The sequence below is a fragment of the Drosophila melanogaster genome, chromosome X (assembly GCF_000001215.4).
Source record: "Drosophila melanogaster chromosome X".
Taxonomy (NCBI): Eukaryota; Metazoa; Arthropoda; class Insecta; order Diptera; family Drosophilidae; genus Drosophila; species Drosophila melanogaster.
Window position 1 is genome coordinate 10,245,476 of NC_004354.4, and position 21,169 is coordinate 10,266,644.

General features: G+C 40.1%; 2 protein-coding genes and 1 non-coding gene across 7 annotated transcripts in view; 1 reads left to right on the forward strand and 2 right to left on the reverse strand.

Moving 5' to 3' along the window:
* The window catches only part of Hk (Hyperkinetic), a 30,139-nt gene extending 12,129 nt beyond the window's left edge, over window positions 1-18,010 (reverse strand). For 2 of the 5 annotated variants that reach the window (NM_167222.3, NM_001258683.2), the window contains exons 1-6: window positions 17,991-18,010; window positions 13,716-14,013; window positions 13,403-13,489; window positions 12,193-12,542; window positions 10,018-10,115; window positions 8,528-8,832 (exon numbers count right to left, since the gene is read on the reverse strand). In NM_167222.3, the coding sequence (NP_727405.1) occupies window positions 8,528-8,529 (2 nt within the window). In that variant the 5' untranslated portion in view covers window positions 8,530-8,832; window positions 10,018-10,115; window positions 12,193-12,542; ... (1 more) ...; window positions 13,716-14,013; window positions 17,991-18,010. Of the gene's footprint in view, window positions 1-8,527; window positions 8,833-9,244; window positions 9,698-10,017; window positions 10,116-10,636; window positions 11,194-12,192; window positions 12,543-13,402; window positions 13,490-13,715; window positions 14,014-15,779; window positions 15,860-17,990 lie in introns of those variants that run through there. The other 3 variants (NM_001258682.2, NM_001258680.2, NM_001258681.2) reach the window with 3 other exon arrangements.
* Window positions 11,154-16,329, forward strand: asRNA:CR43959 (antisense RNA:CR43959). Its single transcript, NR_073646.1, has 2 exons — window positions 11,154-11,335; window positions 15,425-16,329.
* A 747-nt stretch (window positions 18,011-18,757) lies between the features above and the next one.
* On the reverse strand, window positions 18,758-19,788 carry CG12643 (uncharacterized protein). The gene has a single exon (NM_144290.2). It carries the CDS (start codon window positions 19,597-19,599, stop codon window positions 19,366-19,368), a length of 234 nt encoding a protein of 77 aa, NP_652547.1. The 5' UTR covers window positions 19,600-19,788; the 3' UTR covers window positions 18,758-19,365.
* Window positions 19,789-21,169: the final 1,381 nt, after the last annotated feature.

The window sequence follows — 21,169 nt, forward strand, 5'->3', positions numbered from 1 at the left end:
AGGCACAATTTGCACTCGCCTTTCCCCTGCATTTCCCTTTCCTTGTCTCAAACTAACTTTTGACGTTTATGCAACGCTTTACACAATAAAACTGACACCTCTACAGGTAGCTAAATTCAGGGCACAAGTGACAAGGGGCTGATTACACTAGCCAACAGGGTTGAAATTTCATTCTGCGAATTTCTTATTGCTTTTTGTTATTTGTTTTTTATAGCTGTCTGCTGTTAGCATATTTATTAAATAAATATATAATATTTTTTACGTCGTTTTTATGGTATTTCCCAGAGTTTTATTTCAAGTGTAATTTGAGAGGACTAGAATGATAGTAAGGTACAGTACAGCCTACTCGCCAGGGATCAATGACCATTTGTAGGCTGCATCTGGGTAAAAAGTTTTGAGAGGCAGCTCCAAAGTTTGCCAGTTTTCTAGGCCACAATGACCGTTGACTGAGCAGATACATAAAATAAAAATATAAATATTGGCATATACCTAGATATTCAGGCGCTTCTCTGTGGGCTGCAGTCGAAGGGAAGCCTGTCATATTCTTTACATATTCTCGTTATCCTTATTTACCCATGTTATCCCCGATTACTCCCCAAGTGGGTGGTAAGTGTCAAAGCTTATCGGATAGCACTCAAAACCGATGAGCTAAATGGGGATTAGCCATCGAGAAAACACATATCAGACACTAATTGCAAAATTGATTTGGCAAGGGTTAATTCTCATGAGCCTAGTTTTTAAAGTTTGAAGACGAAGGCAAGATTTAAAATCTACTCTACTGTCAGAAAGTAGAAAGACGTATAGAGCTATAGATACCAACTAGATTGCACTCACTGCCAATTAAGGTAACCAAATGCACTCAAGCTTTCTGCGTTTAAAGAATTTGAATTCCGTTTGAATGTACAATAGAACAATTACGGTGAATAGTCAATAAAGGAATACCTAACATTGACATTTAAATGCATTTTTAATGCTTCAAAATTGGCATGGCGTGCAATCATTTCGACTTGGGAGCTTGGTTTTTCTGCGCGAATGGAATGGAAACATGGGAAATGCATTTATTGCCATTCCGTTTCATCAGTTTGCCTTTTGGCCAACACACGTGTGTCAAACCAAATCAGTTCTCATGGCTCTGTAGCTTTTATTTGTTTTTCTTTTTTTTCGATTTCCCTCTTGCTTTTCCTGTGATATGTTTTCCTTTAACCCTTTCGGTTTGATTTCTGCTGACACTTGGCTGTCTGCACTTAAAATCGCATCATTGGCGATTATCTTTTGCCGCTTTCTGCCTGGCATTTTGTGTTGCGGCGACCTTGACTCGTGCACGAATTGGAAAATGTGTTTTTTCCCATTTTCTGTTTTCTTTTCTGTTTGGTTTTTTGTTGTTTTTTTCTTCTTTTTTTTCTTTTTTGTATAGTTTCAGCCGAAGGCCAGGCGTCTCTAAGCTGTTTACAAGCTTATGGCAGCCACAAAAGACAACTGGTTTACGGTGTCAGCTTCTGGTTCCTAATTATGTGAGCCACATAAAAGGGGGCAAGCAAGGGCTGTGGAAAATGTGTAGGGGCCGTGGAAAACTGTGAGGCGGCGACATGAGGAAAAATCCAATTTGAGCCACTTGGCTGCTACTTTCTAGCTGCAACATCATCCACAGCAGGCAACCTTGACTGCAACTGCAACTGCAACTACATGCATGTCTGACTGTGTGTGTGTGTGTGAGTGGGCTTTTCCTCGCCTGTGTCTGTGTGTGTGTGGGCATGCATGTGTGTCTCAAAGGACTTGCCATAGGCGGGCAAAAACAACAAATTGCTTTGGTATTCCGCCTTTTTGGCACACAGCACGTAGCCAAAAGTGCAAATAATAAAATAAATATGTAATACACACATGTGCATATACGTTATGCATGTGTTTGTGTGTTTTGCGTTTTTTTCCCCTATTTTCTTTTTTATTATTGTTGTAGCGTTTTCTTGTTTTTTTGAACAACCGCAGCATGGCGTGACACCAACACCGGTCGATATGCCGCATTCCTCTCTGGGTCTCTCTCCATTTTACCCCATTACCCCCTCACTTTCCCCGCTCACACTCTCTCCTCCATCTGTCTGCCTCTCTCTCTCTCTCTCTCTTTCTCGTTTTTCGGCTTTGCCCAGAGTGGGAGAGAGAGCGGGACAGAGAACCGTGACCCACTGACGCGTTGACCGGCCTACTGTGAATGTGCATATGTGTGTGTGTGGATATATGTGATGCGGAATTTTGGGAAAGTGCATAAAGCATTCGATAATCGATTAGAGAGGAGAATGATGCCTTTTCCGGAAACAGGAAACAGAAAGCAGGATACCGAACCGGATATACCCCTTGCCACACTTCAAGTTTGCCGACAAAGACCAAGAAATCAATGGGTGTGTTAGATGTGAAATATACTTAAATAAGTGAAATATATTTTCGGGAAATATTTAAAAATTCGAAAGATTCAAATCAAAAATATTTTCATAAAGATTTTTCGCTTTATTTAAAGTCGTAGCAAGTATTTGCATTTAAAATTCCCATCCCGTTGTCTTTTATGCAAGTTAAATAATTGTCCTTGATCTCAAGAAGTTTAATTAAAATTGCGTACGCTCACGTTTAATTTAAGCTCGGATTAAATGGCATTAAATTCAATTATTAAAAGCCACAATCAGTGTTAAGCTCTCATGTGTTTGTGTGCATATCTTAAACCCCTGCCCACATTAGCTTATGCAATTTCCCAATTTCCATTTTCCATATCCTATATCCCATATCAGCGGCCAGATCGGGTGACACGTGGCATGTCATATTGGAATTACATTTCTCACACGAATCCAAAGTCAAAGTCCCTCGTAGGTGGGACCCCCAAGCCAAATTCTGGCTGCATTATATTCCCATCAGGGCCAGGGAGGCGGAGTCAAGCCGAATCGAGTTTGAATCAACAAGGTTAGCCCCGAAACCCAGGGGCAAGGCAAGGATGTTACCCATAACCATTTCCCACTGCACCATCAGCAATTTTTTATTACTTCTATGTGAAAGGAACTACAGTCTAACTTATAAGGAATAAGCGCATAAAGTAATAAGTAAGTATAAGTAAATAGCTCATGCTATTTAAAATTTTAACCGACTTCACTAGAAATGAATCATGTTTTCTTTAACTTTATTGTATAGAAATCTAAAACGGTTTGTCTTGCACTTCTAGCAGAATTAGGATTTAAATCCAGACGCAAAATTATGTGTTTTAGTTCTCTAAATAAAATATATACAAAGTAACATATTTGAGTACTATAAGAAGTTGATTTTAAGCACATTTTACTGTAGTTGCTTCTTGATTTTCATTTTTGTTGTAGCGGTCTTATCGATACAAGCTGAACCTACAGCACACAAACAGCCAAAAAAAAAAAAAAACAGGAGCAATGGCGTGACTGGATAATTACTTACTAAACACAATTTTTTCCTGTTGCTGTTGCTTTGTTTGTGCCACCGAATCGAATGCAATTCACACGACATTAAAGTCGCGAAACGCGGAGTTATCAAAGCAGTTTTTGTGTATGTTTAATTTCTCCGGGAATTCCCCGATTCCCAGAATTACTGTGGACATTCCGCACTCTTTTTTTTTTTTTTTGAGTGGGATTTCCCCCAAGAATAGGCAGTTGGAAAATTAGAGCATTGACATACACTCGCATATATGTGCATATGTTCATTCAGATGCCGCACAAACAGTAGCACCAAAACACACACATGGGCAAATGGGAAATGCTTTGGCACAGATGTTAGCCTGCCTTTTGTTTATAACGCTATCCTCAGCAGGGCCTCCATGTCTGTGTGTATCTGTGTTGGCCAAGTGGAGAGTACTAAGCCAAATCTGCCTACAATGCAGAGGTGCCTTTCACAAAATATTCAATAGATATCTAGACATAAAAAGAGCTATATTTAAGGCTTCATCACAGGAAAACGTGGCATAATGGGGTTTCATTTTTTAAGAGTTTTGGAAATTTGTTCGCTTACTTAAAGAACAACATGAAATTCAAGCTACACTTTACAATACGATATAGAAATTTGAGAACGTATGTGTTTACTTTTTCTTACGTTCACAATCACTTAGTGTAAATAAATTGAGAGTTTTGAAATGCACTTAAAATCATCAATGAAGGCTAATGCTGCTTAGCCGGAAGTTGGATTCACATTGCGTTTGCGTTATGAGTGCATCAACAATATGGCTGCCGTATGTAACGGCAATATTTACATGAGCCAGCACATGTAACGGTACTGCTAACGGCAAACGCAACAAAATACTTGCTACAACCTTATTTTTCCTTCTCGCCTTCAGTCACTCCCCCCGCTGATCTGCACCACCATTTTTTTACTGGCAAGATTTTATGTGCCGCAGCGCATTTTGATATTACGAATACGTATTTCTTGTACTTTTTGGCACCAAACAAACAAAACTTAGAAAAAAAATTGTTAACAAAATAAATGGGCAATTTTCGCACTGTTGGTCTTCGATTTTGTTCTGTTTCTATTCGCTTTGTTGCGCTCGTTTTTACAATTATTTATAATTTTATTATTAAATAATCTCGCCCAAATGGTCGCCGCCAACGGAACGCGCGCAACGCGAACCGAAGCGTCTGACACGCGAAACACGTAACACCGCAATGAAGACCAGAACTTCCACTGCTCATTCGCTCAGTTGTTCATTCGCCCATTCGGCCATTCGCTCACTTGTTCACTTTCTCACTATCTCAATCCGCAATCGCCGAGCAACATATACGACTTTTTTCGGCCTCGCTGCCGAAATCGGAAAATGCAAACTGGCAAAACAGACGAAACTGGCGAACCAGCCAGCCGAAAGCCAAATGGCAAAATAGTGACCAAGGCAAAGGCAGCTAACTTGGCAAACAGAGCTGAAATAGTTGGCTATTTGGTTGGCTATCACAACAATCAAAGTAAGTGAAAAATATTATGATTACTTACTTATCTATTTTTTATTTAAATAATTATTAACATATAATTTAAATGTATTCCGTGCAATCTGTTACTCAACTTGTATTTGAATTTTGTCTTTAATTTTAATAGTCGGGTAGTTAGCTAGTTTGTGGCTAGTAATGGTTGGCAGCTCAGATGGCATAGGAAAATTGGCGAAAGAGACAGAGAGAGAGAACGCTGAGCGAGGCGAAAGAGCGAAGCGACACTTTTTGGAAGATGGGAGGTTGGGCGGTCTGGTGGGTGGTGAAGGACGATGGGCGGTCGGCGCTGGGTGGGCGGCAGATACGACAAATGCACGTGTTATTTGCAAACCGAAGGAAACAGCAGAGAAACAACAAAACGAGAATAAAGCGTGAGCCACAAGGTCGACATTGAAATACCCTGCACGGAAATATAAATACTTTTTTTTGTGACGAAGTAATTAAAAAATTAGTTGTAGTTATACCCTTCGTTTTCTTTTTCATTTAAATATACGTGCAAGTGTATTTCTATATTTATGAGAACATTTTCAAAAGACAATGTTCTCTTAATAATTAAGGCGCTTCAGCTAGTATTTTAATTTTTAAACACTTTAGGGGCAGAGATGCCATCAGAGAAGAGAGGGACAGGGAGAGGGAGAGCCAGCGCGCGCAATTTTGCGAACATCGGAGCTTTTTTTTCGGCTGCTCTCTGTTTTTGTGGTGAATTTTGGCCCAAAACGCACGTGTCCCCGTTTCAAAAAAGCCGCCATTCCCGCCGTCCCCTCTCTTGCTGCGCCATATCCTTACTCTCTATCACTTGGTCCTTTGCTCTGTTTCTTCTGGTTTTCCCTATCTCTTTAGTATCCTTCCCTAAAGTATTCTTCTTTTGCGGTTGCAAATTGGCCCGGCATGTTTCTTTATTCTCCAAGTGGGAGTGTGGAAAAGCCAGTGGGCTTATGCGTGTGTGTGTGTGTGTGTGTTGGAATCTGCGAGTGTATATGTGCGTTGGTGTGAGTGGAGTGTGTTTCTGTGTCCTGCATTCGTGTGTGTGTGTGTGTTTGTAGTAGTACTACAGATGGATGGAAATGCGTGTTTTTTACGAGATTGCCTTTTCGGCTTATGCTCTGGGGCCTACATGGCCTTTCCTTCTGGTAAAATGCATATATGTATGTACTCTCGTTTATATGCTGCACACACGTGCATATATATGTTTTTCGCTGACACATAAATACCCTATAAGTACTCATCTTTAAGGTTCCTCAGGACCACAGACTCCAGAATAACTGGCTGCCCGCTTAAGTAGGCAATATAAATTCACTTTGAGTGCAACCAAATTCGTGGATTGAATCATAAGCAGAAATAGTATATTTTTTGAAAAGGCCCACGTATAACAAAACAATTCTTTTTTTATAACAAAGCTAAAATAAATATAACAAAGTTTTGGCAAAAATAAAGTTGATTAAAAAAATAAAGGATTCTTCATTCCGGATTTAGCTTCTTAAATAAAAAATATCTAAACACTGTTTAGAAAACCCTTTGTGACGGAAGCTAGCTTTTAATAAAAGTGCATCGAAACACTCTAAAAGCCCCATTATAAGCCACCCTTTTTTGATCGAAATAAATGGCCAAGGACTGCGGCTAATGCATTGGCTTGGGAACCGGGCTGGAACGAATCCAAATATTGCACAAATGGCGCCGGAGTAATAATGAATAATGTATAAGTGCAAAGAAGTCACTTGCCAAAGGCCATAACCAACACCCCCGGTCAGCTTTCAATGGATATAAGTGTTTAAATACACAGCCGCGCCGCGTTATGTGGGCCATATAAAATATGAATCTAACTGCATGGGAATATTAAATTACACTTTGCGCTCGGCAAGCAAAATTAATTCACAGAAGCCCGTAGCAATTAAAAGGCACTTACTCACGGCAATTGATTGCGTTTCGGATTTCGTTTTTGCACATAAATGTTGGATGATGTTACGGTTAGATGCCTCAATTTCGATCCGATTGCCGGAACAGCGGACTGCAGACTGCAGGCTGTGCCAAATCAAATATAATAAAACCCCGGTTCTCCCGGCTACAAACGGTCGGAAATGCACCTGTGCGCTGATGGGGTTTACCTGGCAGGTCGATTAATGACTTGGCCTTAATGAAAAATTAACCATTTTAATTTGAGGCCAACGCAGAAGCATGTTATTTGCTAATTTTCCCATCAAGCTTAAGGCGCGCAAAGTGCTCGCATAGTAATTACGTTAGAATAGAAACCGCGGCGTTTAAATCAAGTTACTGTAGAATTTCCATTAAAAATTAACCTGGATTGATTTCTTAATTAACCTGGAATGATTTCTTTTACGCTTTAACCTTTCATTTGTTTTCAACATATAACTAAATAGAAATATTGTATAGCATTCTGAATTTCTTGCTGGAATTGCAAACACAGATTTCATTTGAAATGCATTTATTTTGCGATGCACCTAGCCCACTGCACGTGGGCGCCATCTGTGGCATGCAAATGCAACTGCCTGCTGTATTACATGGCGTATACTTGATATGCCTCGCTTTTTACATGCCACTTACACGGATTCTACATGCAACTTTCGTAGCATACTTTTCAGGGTTAAGTGCACTACTCAGATTTGTTTCGAACTTTTCGCAAAAAGTTTCATTGAATGCCCTTTTGTTGTTATTTAATTGTATGAGTCATAAAAACAATTGTGCCACGAAAATCACTCATTTCACTTGGACGAGGTAAAAGCTTCTGGAAGAAGTCCAAGAAGAAAATAAAAAAAAACAAGGTGGCCTGACTTAATGCCGCGAAACGCAGTTCAAACAATGTAAGGAAAATGCAAATAATCCGATTCTGTATAATTGCACACTTTTGCCGAGAACACTTAATAAGATGCGACAGCGGATACATTTACATTTTCTGGGAAAACAGTTCGTGTTCATTTAAGTTACTTCTTTAATATGGCAATTTGTAGATACTTTTTATATCCTCTGCTAAAATTGTTACTCATTAAATACCTAAGCAAATGTATGCAAATATATATTAAGCAAAAGTGTTATTTTTTAATAAGTAAATCACTTTTCATCGAGTTCGTAGCTAGAGTCATGATTTTTCATTCTTCAGCACACACAATAAAATCGAACCATAAAATCGGTTTAATAGAGTGATACCCTTATCGCCTTATTTACTGCCTTTCCACGCTGACAATCCCGTCAATGAACCATATTCAGTTAAATTTCATAGGAATGGGGACATTTTACACGATGATGATCAAATTTAATACGCTCTTTTATTACATTACACTTTGTATGTGATGCTCGTCTGGCATTCATTGATTTTGGAGTGCGAAATCAGGCCACACAAGAATTTTGCTAGAACAAAGGACTTCAAAGTTGGACAATGGCTGCTTCGGACAATTTTTGACTTTTGCACAGCAGGGCAAGGGATTTTTGCTTTGTCGGTTTTGCCAACATAATAAAACTTGTTGGTGTAGTGTACAATTTAGTTGGCTTTTATATCAAACTTATATATATATATAATACATATATTTTGCGGCTAGTTGTTAGATTGTACTCACATGATGCGGTGGTAGGCATCGAGCTGGTTGTGCGCACAGGTCACGGACTGCTCAGATTCGGTGGAATCATCGCGCAGCGTTGCAACGCCGAGCGGCAGAATCGGTATGATCGCAGCTGTGGCAGCTGCGGCCGTTGCCGGCGGCCCCGCCAATGTCGCCGATTGTCCCGCTCCCGCTCCTGCTACTGCAACCGCTATCGCTGTCCCGCTTCCAGGTACCGCTGCTGACGCTCCTCTGCCCGCCCCGACTGCGCTGCCAGGGAAGGTCTGCTGTGTGGAGGATGATGATGTCGTACTATCGAGCTCCTGTTCAAAGTGAGTTCCCAAAGAAAGTATATTTAGCTAAGCGGCTCATCATTGAAAAGGTGGACAAAAGCGGTGTATCAAAGGATCTAAAATAGAGGGGTTCCTTGAGTTTCTTAAGCTACAAAGAAAACTATAACGTTTATTTAAAGAGTAAAGTGATCACCCAACCAATCATAAATGAAGATAGCTTATCAAAAACATTTATAAATTAATTCAATTGAACTAAATCTATAAAATAAATGAAATTCATGCCAATAGCAAAAGTTTGAAGGCTTTAACGGGCTCTTTTGTCCACCTTCCGGTCATGGAAAAGTTGCAGCTGGCAGGTGCGAAATGAAATGGATGGGTGGGCGTGGGTTCTAAAAAGGGGTTAAGGCAGTGGGGGTTTTAGTGGTGGTTAGTGATGAAAAACCTTGATCTCGCCGGTTTCCGGCTGCGAGAATCGCTTCCGCTCGTAAAGAATCTCCCGCTCGATGGAGCGACTCCGGAAGGCGGGGGGCAGCGATCGATCGGGGGGAGGTGTCTGCAACTTTGGGGTCACTGGTGTGTTGCTGCTGCCGCTGCCCGTTGACTGTTGTTGCTGCTGCTGTTGCTGCTGCTGCAGATGCTGTTGCTGCAGATGCAAATGCTGCCGCTGCTGTTGCTGCTGCGAATGCGAATGTGTCTGGTGGGCGGCGGCTGCGGTGGACGAGGTGGGCGGACTTTTCTCGCTGGACTGCTGCTGATCGCGATGCTGCTGCTGCAGATGCTCGCGGTGCTGCTGCAGTTGTTGCTGCTGCTGGCGCTGCTGCTGCTGCTCGTCCCGCTTCTGCTGGCGGCGTATCTCAAAGTCCAGCAGACGGGCCTCGCGTTGCTCCTTGTCGCGCTGTTTGCATGCAATTGTCGCAAAGTGCATTCTTACTATCAGGTTTAATGGATTATCGCATGGCCATCGTTATTATTGCTGTTGCATTTTCAATTACTGCTTCATTTGGATTTGCTTTCTTTTCTTATCTATACTTTTTTTTATAATTTTTCTTGGTACTCTTTTCTTTTTCTTTTTTTCTTTTGAGGGATTACATTGGCTTTATCAAATTGTTAATTTGTTTGCACGCGCGGTAGACACACACACGCACACCGAATTGGCCGCGACAGAAAGAGATAGGGAGAAGGCAGACAGAGAGAGGCACACACACACACACTCACCTTGTAGTTGATAGCGTCCTGCTCTTCCTTTTTCGCCTCGCGCTCGTTTCGCTGTCGATCGCGTTGCTTCTCTTCGTCGGTCTGCGAGTTCTTGCTGTCTATATAATTTAAGGAAAGTATTAAAAAATGATTAACAAATAAGGGAAATAATAGTAAATCAATCAAAAAAAATTCAAGTTAAATGGATCAACGTTAAAGAACATATCAAAATATATTTAAATCAAAGGATAGATTAAAACATGACAGAGAAAATGTAGAAACATAAATGTTAGAAATATATGAAAAACATAGAAATAATCCAAGAAATCCATAAGAATAGAAAGAGAGAGAGAGAGAGAGAGAGACGGGGGAGAAAAAGAGGCCATGTTCAAACTGTTTCAATCGATTCTCATTATTGTATTTCAATTTGCAATTATTTTACTGTCATCCTCTACTCAAGCACTAAGCATGCAAGTTGAAAAGTTCTAAATGGTCGGATAAAACAACTTGCAGCATGCACATCTACAGCTCGCACTCTTATACACACGCACACACACGCTCTCAACTACAAATATATGTCTTTATATATAAATATATATATATATATATACACAGTTCAAGGCCACGCCCCCCTACTTACGCTGCTCCCCATCGCGCCCACCACGCACTGCCATCAAATAGCGACTCAGCCGAGGCGGTGTCATACTAATTCGCACCTTTCGACAGGTGAAAAGCCCACACGGAATCAACAGTCGTCAGTTGCGGCCGAAGAGCCAGGCGAAACTGACACTGAGCACCAACATGCGGCCCACTAAAAACATAAAGCTAAACACTGAACCCAAAACACTAAACACAACCAAAGTTGACCGCGGCCCAATTAGTGTCATCTTCTCGGGAGGATTAATGCCCAGCTGCGAGTGTTCGCGGCAACCAGACAGATATGCATTTTGCGGTAGTGTGACCAAGTCACGCACGTAATTTGGAATTGCGGTGGGCACACTGATTGCATTAAAGTTAATTCACAGTCAATATCAATTTCAATATCTACACATCAACACGATTGCCATTTGTTTGCATTTTTGTATTTCTCACGTTCGTTAATTATTTGACTTATTTAAATTGGTGTTTTTTTCCTCTTTTTATTATTTTTTCGGAGCATTCCCACTTTGAGGAGCGGCCTCTACTCGACTAACACTCAACATTTGGTTTGCTGCCGTCGTTTTGCTTGCCTCGTACATTTATGCTTCCCATGAATATTTGAGCTTTGAGCTTTGGCCTTGGCTTCAACCGATTCAACCCACCACAAGAGCACAAGAGTTCACCAAGTGCGTCACAAGCGGTGAGTAAACACTTATTTGAGTCACTGTGTTGTGGTGGATTAAAATTGATCATAGGAAAGTTGTAATTGCAAGCGAATTTTTTAAGTTATATTTAAAGCCATTTTTCACTTATTATTTTTCACTTATTTACCTGTGTGTGTATAAAACATCATTTTCTATGCAAAACGAAGAAAACCGGTTTACTTTCCATAGCATATGTATATACTTTTTAGCCCCAAGCCTTGGCAAATACTCAAATTGCCGTTACACAGTTTACTCATTTTATATTCTAGTTATCTGTTTAACCTTTTCGCAAGCTTCAAGCGTATGCAATTATCTTGTTCTACCCTTTTGATGACTTCAAAGAGGCCCGAGTGCCGCTAGTTGAGCGCCACAAGCTTACACCTGGCCCACCTTTGACCCCGTTCCATTCACAAACTACTTGCACACATACACACAGACGCATCAGGGTCTTCATTTTGTAGTATCATCATCGTAGTGTCATTATTATTATCATCATCAAAGCTCTACGAAAAATGCGAAAACAAAAACTAACCGAAAAATGTAAGACAACTAAGGGGAAACAAGGAACGTGGAACGAAACGAACTACACGTAACGTAACGGAACAACCAACGGAACGGAACAGCGGAATAACGGAACTCGCTATGTAGAGGGGGGGGGGGGGGGGGGCTTATTGTAGTTGGTTTCATTTGGTCTATGGGGTTTCTAATGGGAATCTGTTTGTGGCCTAATGGTTTCTATTTCCATTAAGCCAACACTACGAGACCAGAGAGAGACAAAGACAGAGAGAGAGAGAGAGAGAGACGGAGAGAGGCGGGTTGTGTGAGACAGAAAGAGAAAGAAATTCTTCCTTACCTCAATGTGTTTTTTTTCTGATGTTGTACTTGTGGTGATGATGTTGTTCTTGTTGTGTCGAATTTGATTTTGATTATATTTTAGTAACGATTCTTGTCGAATTTGGCAATTGATTACACGCGATCGCGACGCGTACCGAAACGATTGGAATGGTATTAGTACCGTTAGGTGAGTGCGGTGTGTCTGAGTGTGTCTTTTAAGAAAGAGATAGACATATAGGCAGATAGAAAGAGAGGAGAGACTGAAAGGGAGAGATCTCCGTTTTCGATTTAATTCTGTATTTTCTTATTTTTGTATTCTTTCGCTTGTAATTCGTATTTGTTAGACGTGATTCCTTAGTTTTATGATTCCTTTTTTTATTGTGTGTTGAACATAGAAGACAATACAATCAAAGAAGAGCAAAGAAAAGAAGTACAACAAATAAATCTTCAATTATTTCGTACTTAAATCGGAACTAAATCTTATGTTTATTGATTGGGGAGAGCCAATAGACATTGTTTTTTAGTATTTTAATACAATAAAAGAATTTTGGCTAGCCCCAAAATAAAATCTATTTGTATGGACTATCGAATGATAGAAAACCAAGGAAAATAAGGGATTATTATCCTCGAATTTATCCTTTAAGCCGGATTACCTCTCTCTTTGGCTCTGGTTTTCTGGGCCTTGACTACAGTTACGCTATATTATAATATATTTGGTATGTGGCAAAATATATGGTTATACCCATGTAACATTAAGAAAAGAAGGAATTGGTTATCATCGACTATATATGTAAAGAGAGATATACTTTATGTGGCTTTCACATCTAAGAGGAGTCACTTAACAAACGTACCACATACAGACATACGTACAGACAAGATACATATATATGTTAAATACAGATAGATATACAGAGAGAGGACTCACAGGATGGCCTAGTCATACAAAAAAGAAGTGGAACCAAAGAACAAACGATAATCGCACTCCCTATAGACTATACACGGGCTATATATGAATGTATTATCATCGCTTTCGGTTATATCGATCAATTAGATTACATAGACATCGAGGGACGAACAACACAAACGAAGTGGGAATCGGTTTTGTTTGTTTTTTCTTTTTTTTTCGTTTTTTTTGGGGGTGGGGTGGTGGTTAGGGATGGGAAGTATTACGAATAGTAATAGTGGAGGGTCCAAGGTGCTGCCCCGCATGCGCAACCCGTAAGACTCACTTGAGGAACCGCCGCCAGCGCCCGGTGGCGGGTAGGAGAACCAAAATTGATGGGCCAGTTTGGAGTGGGGCCCAACCGAGGGGCTGTCTGGAAAGAGGACGTGGTATAGGTTAGTCAGGGTCCCATATGCAGGGCTCAATGGGGGAGGATCAAACGGATTTGGCACCAATAAAGGTGTTTAAAAGTATGCAATATCTTTAGACCTTTGTTAAAGTCTGCTATCTCTTTAATCATTTCTTTTGAAAAGTTCAAATCTCCGTGATCCTCCATAACCGAAACCTATCGCAATCCGATTCCACGGTGGAATACTCACCGATAAACAAGTCCTGTTGCTTGCGCTTGTGTGCGTGAGCCTGTGGAAGGACCTCAGTGGTTTTTCAGTTGTCCAGTTATCCAGTTGAACTGTTTTTCCAGTCTATGACCAGGCACGTGCGTTGAATTGAGTGAGGCTGGGTCCGACTGGGGATGGATGGTTCCAATGGTACTGCCAGATGGCCAGATATCCAGTTAGCCAAATAGAGAAGCGCCTAGGGCGTGTCAGTGGTTCATTTCGGCGCTTGGGGAATTTACCGAGCAACACGGCGATGGTCACCCGCTGGCCCAATGGTTTACTAATGGGAGCCGGAAAAAACACACAACAAACAAATTAGAGTCGTACGCAAATTGGGGCCATCAACTTACTGACTTGTAGTCAACCATGTGGCAAGTAATCAACCTAACCTACGCATACACACACACTTACACACACACATAGTCGCATACACTGTGAATAATAAAGTGCAGCTAGTACGTAATTAACATGTTCCACTGTTGAATTGTCATAGAAAAGAAAATAAATACTGCTACTAGCAGATCAACATGGAAAGCCAAAGAAACTTTCTGATAGGTATAATAAAAAAGGCACTTTAAAATATAAGAAAATATATATGTTTTGCTCCTTTTTGTCTAGTGTAAGGCTAAGCATTAGCAACCGCAAAATGCCGAATGGCTGTGGCAAGCAAATCTGGTTAACCATGGCAAATCAAATCGAATGGCATTACATCAGCGAGAGCCACTCGAGGGTTAAGTGGCTGGCTGCATGGGTTAATGGGGGTAGAAGAGGACTCGGAGCAGCTTTTATGCCATCTGTATGGGCTTAGGCACCAGCATGTGAAAATGGGTCAAAAACGTGACTCTTTGGCGATAAGAAAACGGTGGGTGGGTGGAGCTGGGCGTTGGAAATGTGGACAAAAGGCGGTTTTAAAAAGTGGGCGAAGTAGTATGGCCCAAGGGGCGGGGCGGTCCTAACCTTTCCAACACAAAAGAATACCATCAAATGACACTGTTTTCAGTTAGGCATTTGACGTTTCGCTTAATTTTTACAACCAGATAATTGGAGGCTTTTTAATTTGTACTTTTTGGTGTAGATTTCATGGGTTTATGTTCGAGCTAATTAACCGGTTTATCTTAATTATGTTGTTATGAATTTGTGTTAATTTATATTTGATTGTTTATCTGTAAACGAAACAGGTAATTTTGGTGTAAATAGAAATCAATTTGTTTAGTTTGTTTATGGTTTTCGCCATCTTTTTCCATCTATGATTTAATGAATTTTCAGGAACATGTGTGGTTTTACTCTCCATATTTGGGTCACTTTATCAGCGGAAGTTCTCCTTTTGTCATCGCTTCAACTTTGCCATTTGAGCATCCTTTTTTGACCGAAAATTGCTGTATTTTATAATTTTTATTACGCCTTGTTTTGTTTTCTAATTTAATTAATTTGGTAAGAGTGCTTTTGTGTTAGCTGGTACAACAACCATTATGAAATTTCATTGCTTGCCATCTACTCACACAGACACACACACACGCACACACTCGGAAAAAAACAACAACAACTCGGCCTAGGGCAAGACCACCAACAACACACCCGTTAATGTGATTGAGCGCGGGGGGAGCGGGCAGGTCCTGTTGCGACCCAAAAGGGAAAACAACTGTTAATTAATGCTATTGTGAATTTTTACGCACTTTATTTCTCTTTTCCAGCACAACAACAAAAAAAACTAGGAACACACACACACACACTGGCAAAAAAAATGGGCAACAAACAGGAGCAGAGAGTGGGTGGGAGAGGGAGAGGGATAGCGGAGGAAGAGAGTGAGAAATTCGCAATTTGGCACACTGCGAATTACCGTTGTGCCACTCACTGCTGCTGCTGCCGCTGCGTTTTGGTTTATTTCCTGTCCATGCCACTGTCAAAATCGGGACACGTTACTAATGCGTAAAACGCTGGCCAAAAACTCCAAAGAAAAAAATATGAAATCAACATGAAAATAGAAACGCAATCAGAGCCAAATGGAGGAAATGCAGGAAAAGCGTGAAAAACGAACTAGGACTCAACTCGACGGAGGCGGCGCCCTTGCAACTGCTTGCTGCTCTGCTTGCGACTGCCTGCGACTGCGACTGTGGCTGCTGCTTGCGCGTTTGCGACTGCTGCGGCTCCTCTGCTGCGGCTTCTGCTGCTGCTGCTGCTGTTGCGTCGGCTCCCTTCGCCAAATGCGAGTGCGTGCGATGGCGACGAGGGACGCGGAGCAGGAAGCTGCGCCGGAGGTGCAAGCCGACCAGAGCGGCCCCACATGATTAAAAAGCTAACGGGGAGCGTCGCAGGACATCTGCAGAGAGCGCATGCCGCCGCCAGAGAGAACAAGAGAGAAAGCTTCTGCCCACAGAGACACATTTCGCAGGCAGTGCTGGCCGTTCGAATGAAAGGATTAAAGCTCTTTCTAGCTTGAAAATTTACATTTCTATAAATCAGTCCGTCATTATTTTAGCTGTGTTGCCTATTTTCCCAAAATTAATGGAAAACGCCCTTTGTACACATCCCATTGCAGCCAAATAACTTTCTCCGATTTTCTGTCCAAACACAATTAGTTTTATGCCATAAAACTAGTAATAATAGTTCAAATATGGAATGTGATGTCTCGTTGAGCTGGTAATTTAATTTCCAATCGAACTGTATTTACAAATGAAAATTCTATTTTTTGGCAATTTTTTGCAAATTTTGATGATGTTACCCCTTACAAAAAATGCGAAAATTTACCCAAAAATTAATTTTCCTAAATCCTCCAGAAAGTGATAGGGTTCGTTAGTATGGGTAATTAGCTGCTCAAAACAGTTATTCTTACATCTATATGAGCATTTTTAGCCAAGTTATGACGAAAATTCCAATTGTAAATATCAACTTTTTGGCAAAACCCGTTTTTCCGAATTTCGGTCATCAAATAATCAGTTTTTTTGCCACAACTTTAAAAATAATTGTCTGATTATGGAATGTCATACCTCGTTGAGCTCGTAATCAAATTTCCAATCGAACTGTATTTACAAATGAAAATTCTATTTTTTGGCAATTTTTTGCAAATTTTGATGATGTTACCCCTTACAAAAAATGCGAAAATTGACCCAAAAATTAATTTTCCAAAATCCTCCAAAAAGTGATAGGGTTCGTTAGCATTGGTAATTAGCTGCTCAAAACAGTTATTCTTACATCTATATGAGCATTTTTAGCCAAGTTATGACGAAAATTCCGTTTGTCAATATCAACTTTTTGGCTAAATCCGTTTTTCCGAATTTCGGTCATCAAATAATCCGTTTTTTAGCCACAACTTCAAAAATAATTGTCTGAATATGAAATGTCATACCTCGTTGAGCTCGTAATTAAATTTCCAATCGAACTGTATTCACAGATGGAAATTCTATTTTTTGGCCATTTTTTGCAAATTTTGATGATGTTACCCCTTACAAAAATTGTGAAAATTGTCCCAAAATTTAATTTCCCAAAATCCGTCAAAAAGTGATGGGGATGTTTAGCTTTGGTAATAAGCTTCTCAAAACTGTTATTCTTTCATCTTTATGATTATTTTTAGCGAAGTTATGTATTAAATGTCCATCAAAAATCGAACTGTGATGAAACCTATCTTTTTTGGGTAATTAATGAAAAACACTTCGTAAATAGCGAAATTGCAGCGTATTTAACAGCATTGGTATATTTCGCTAGGCAATTTATTAAAAAAATAAGCTTTTCGAAGCTCCATCGTTCGTGAAAGCTTTATGGATGCTAATAAAAACGAAAAAGACACGATCAGCGATTAATAGAATACCAAAGTGCAATTATCATTTTTTATATGTGTTGCCATTATTTAAAAAAGTATCTTTACATATGGAATGCACCTTTTTTCATGCGTTCACAGATCATTTGTTTGTCGGAAAATCATACACTTTTTGGAATAGTCAATATAATTTTTATCGATAAGAAACCTTAAATAAGGCCAAAATAAATATTATTAGTGCAAAGGGTATAAATACTTCAGATTGCATTCCTATTTTTATGTTTATGTATGTTTGTTCTCAGGTTTATCTGCACTTCCATATCTTCTTATTTGTGTGCGTTATTTTAGGGGGCACGTTGGCTAGACTCAAAGTTAGATAATGACCGTATCAGCGGAGATAAGCCCCGAAAATTTGTACCGTAAATTGTTAATTCGGGCAAAAGGCCGAAATTGTAAAGTCCGAAAATGGAATACTAAACCGTGTCATTTGGAAACTCAAATATCACCTATCAGCGAATAGGACGAATATCACGAACTATTTGGATGTCAGTATTTTCGCACACGCACTCGCCGACTCACGCGATAAGGTTAAATATAGTACGGTACTGAGTGCACACATCCTTACATAAACAATTGGCCACACAGAGAAAAAACTCACATATAATTGGCAAACAAAACTATGTTTCTTGGGACAAATTCTAATGATCGCTGTATCCGAAATTTACCTGAAATTTGTTGTTTTGCATCAAGAATTACAGTTCTTTTGAAAAATTTCTTATGAATTATGTCCGCAAAATGTATTAGAAGTTTTTTTTTAGTGTATGCTCATCTTAGCATGCATATCAACGAACTCTCTGAGAACTGTGTTCAATTATTTTGCAGCGGCGAACGAATGCAATTATTTCCCCCCACACCCTTTTATTCATCCGCCGTATTTTTCACTCTCTTCGCCTTCATTTCAATCGGTTTGTTGAACTTTGTCTATGGAACAGGCGAAAGAAAAATCATCCGACTATTCCCGAATTTTCCAAATCAAAAACTCAAATCTGAAGCCGCTCTTATCGCACCTTTTTTTTCGTTCCACGCTTCAATCGGTGACCTTGAACAATGTTGATAAACATAAAAACAGAGACCCCAACTGCCGAATAAAGTAGAAACAGAACCAAACAAAGTCTGAGTTTGGAATCAAAAAAAAAAAAAAAAACAAAAACACAGAGCATATGGTACATGTATATTGGTTAGTGCTTGTGTATTTGTGTAGAACTCGTTTTTTAAATGCGTCGTGCGTTTATTTGCTCTTCTCTTATACAAATATATAAAAAAAATTCATAAAATGTATAAACTGTAGTCTTTAGCTCTAAATACAAATTAAATACGTACAAAATGCTTAGCTTAATTATATCGAAAAAAACACTGCTTAAATGGGCAACAAAAAAATGAATGGAACATGTGCTTAGTTTAGGTTAAATAATAACAACACAGAAAAAAATTGGGCTGCGTTTGGACCTGATATTAAATTATCAAATGCCTGCTTATACATAGTTACTTTCTGGCCTGCTTTTAGTAGACCAATGGTGCATTTAAATGACTTTAAAATAATGTCTGACCGGTTATTCACATTCAACTGAATATTATTATATCGTTTTATGTGTAACCTTTAAATTCAGATCCTTTTGAATAGAAAAATATGAGTAGCAGCACAGAAAAAATGGTTTGATAAAGGAAACATGTGTTTGTCTCTTGAATTCAAAACTGTGTTCGGTGATTTTTATGATTATTTCCCGTTTCAATTGGCTCTCCAAGTGCGTCCTCTATTGAAGTGGCTGATTACAGGTGATGGCTGATTGTGTGGATTGATGGGTCACCTCCATGGTTTTGGGGCTACTCCCTGTCGGCGGGGTTTATTGGCTCCTTGCCGGAGTTCTTGCACTGCAAACAATAGCGATAGGATACCGGCTCCGGTGGCTTGTTAACCCCTATGTTGACCTGGGTGGCCGCTGCTGCCGCTCCGCCGACGGAATCGAATGGATTCGGCTTACTGTCCACGGGACTGATGGGGAAGTGCTGCCAGTGGGGGCAGGGCATCTGCTTGGGCGGATGGATGGGGAACGGCATTTTCGCACTTCTTTTTCTTGCACTGGTTGTGGTTTATAGTTGGCCAAAGAAGCTATATTTTGTATATGTAGCCTCGATCCGCTTAAGTCTGTATCTATATCTGTAGTTGTATCTGTATTTGTATCTCTATCTGCAACTGCAACTGGAGCGACTGCCGCTCTGTTCGGAGTCTCGATGCGAACTGTGCGGATTGCTAGAAGCGACGCCGCAACGTCAACGACCAAAACAAAAAACAAAAACAAGCCAAGCACAAAGAGTAGAACCTTCTCAGACGAGTGAGGCGACCAGCAAATACCCTGCAATAGAAAAGTATATCAGTATCGAGTGGATGATGGATAACAATTAAATTCTATTTGTAATTTTGTAAGTTTAGTTGATATATAAATGTTTTCATTACTTTAACCTATTTATTATAGCACGGGTAGTAGCAAGAATTTAAGTCGCATTTTTAACCGCAACTCCGAAAACATCTGGCGCTATCCATTTTATTTTTAGAATAATACATTTAAAATTGTTTGAACTTTTTAGGATGGTAAATATTGGCTTATAAACCTTTACCCGACCACTTGTGTGACTTTTTCAAAAACCTAGGGTATGCCAACAACTTGGAGCTACAACAACCAGTGCCATCCACGGCATTGCCATGCAGCGCGCACGCACACACCCTCAGCTGGTCTGGTCTGGCGGGCTCGTCTAGTCTGCTCGACAAAGAAGAGCGAATGAGAGGGAAAACGACCGGTCTGATATGGTACACTAAAAGAAACGTCAAGCTACTTTCTGATTTATATGCCGAAAAATCACTTTTAATGCGAGGTGGCCACTGGCATGGTAAACTATGTCGGCAAAGTCAAAGCTACAGTTTTAAATCCATAAAATGGTAAAATCTTTCCCTCTGAGAGAGATCCTGTTATATTTCTTTGGGTGTACTCTCTCGCATGCTTGTTCTCGCATTTTTTTGGAAGTGGGCGGTGGGTGGCGAATGCAATCGCCAGTTGGCACTCCTCCATTTTATCGTTATGCTTTGTTCGCATTCGATTCAGCGTTTTACTGCCCCTTCTTCTGAGGATCTTATGCTGGCAAAATTTGGACTTTGCACGACAATCGGATGTTAACCCATTACGTTAAAAAATCCATTTTAAATGTACATATATGTATATCTATATTTAGAAAACTCTTTCCCAAAGCAATATATTTTTTAAGCTTCGAATTTTTGATATGTATCTACATATATCTAAAGAGTATTTCTTGAACAATCATGATTCAAGGGGTTAATCGAAGTGGCTGGAAGGGTGGATATGTCGCGACGAACTCCCTTTCCGGGTTCTCGAATCGCCAGCGAATGTTGTTAACCTCACATTGTGCTTTGTGTGTTCGCCTTTTGTGCAAGTTTCTTCATTAAGTATACGCACATTCGGTTTAAGTGGACTGCTCATTAATTGAGCTCGACAACTGCTCGTGAAGTGGCTTGTGTGGCAGATACATAAATATATCTGAAAGTGGAATCAGCGGGTTATGGGGGGGCACTAGTTTATAGTCTGACAAACTATCAATGAGCTATCAATGTGCTGCG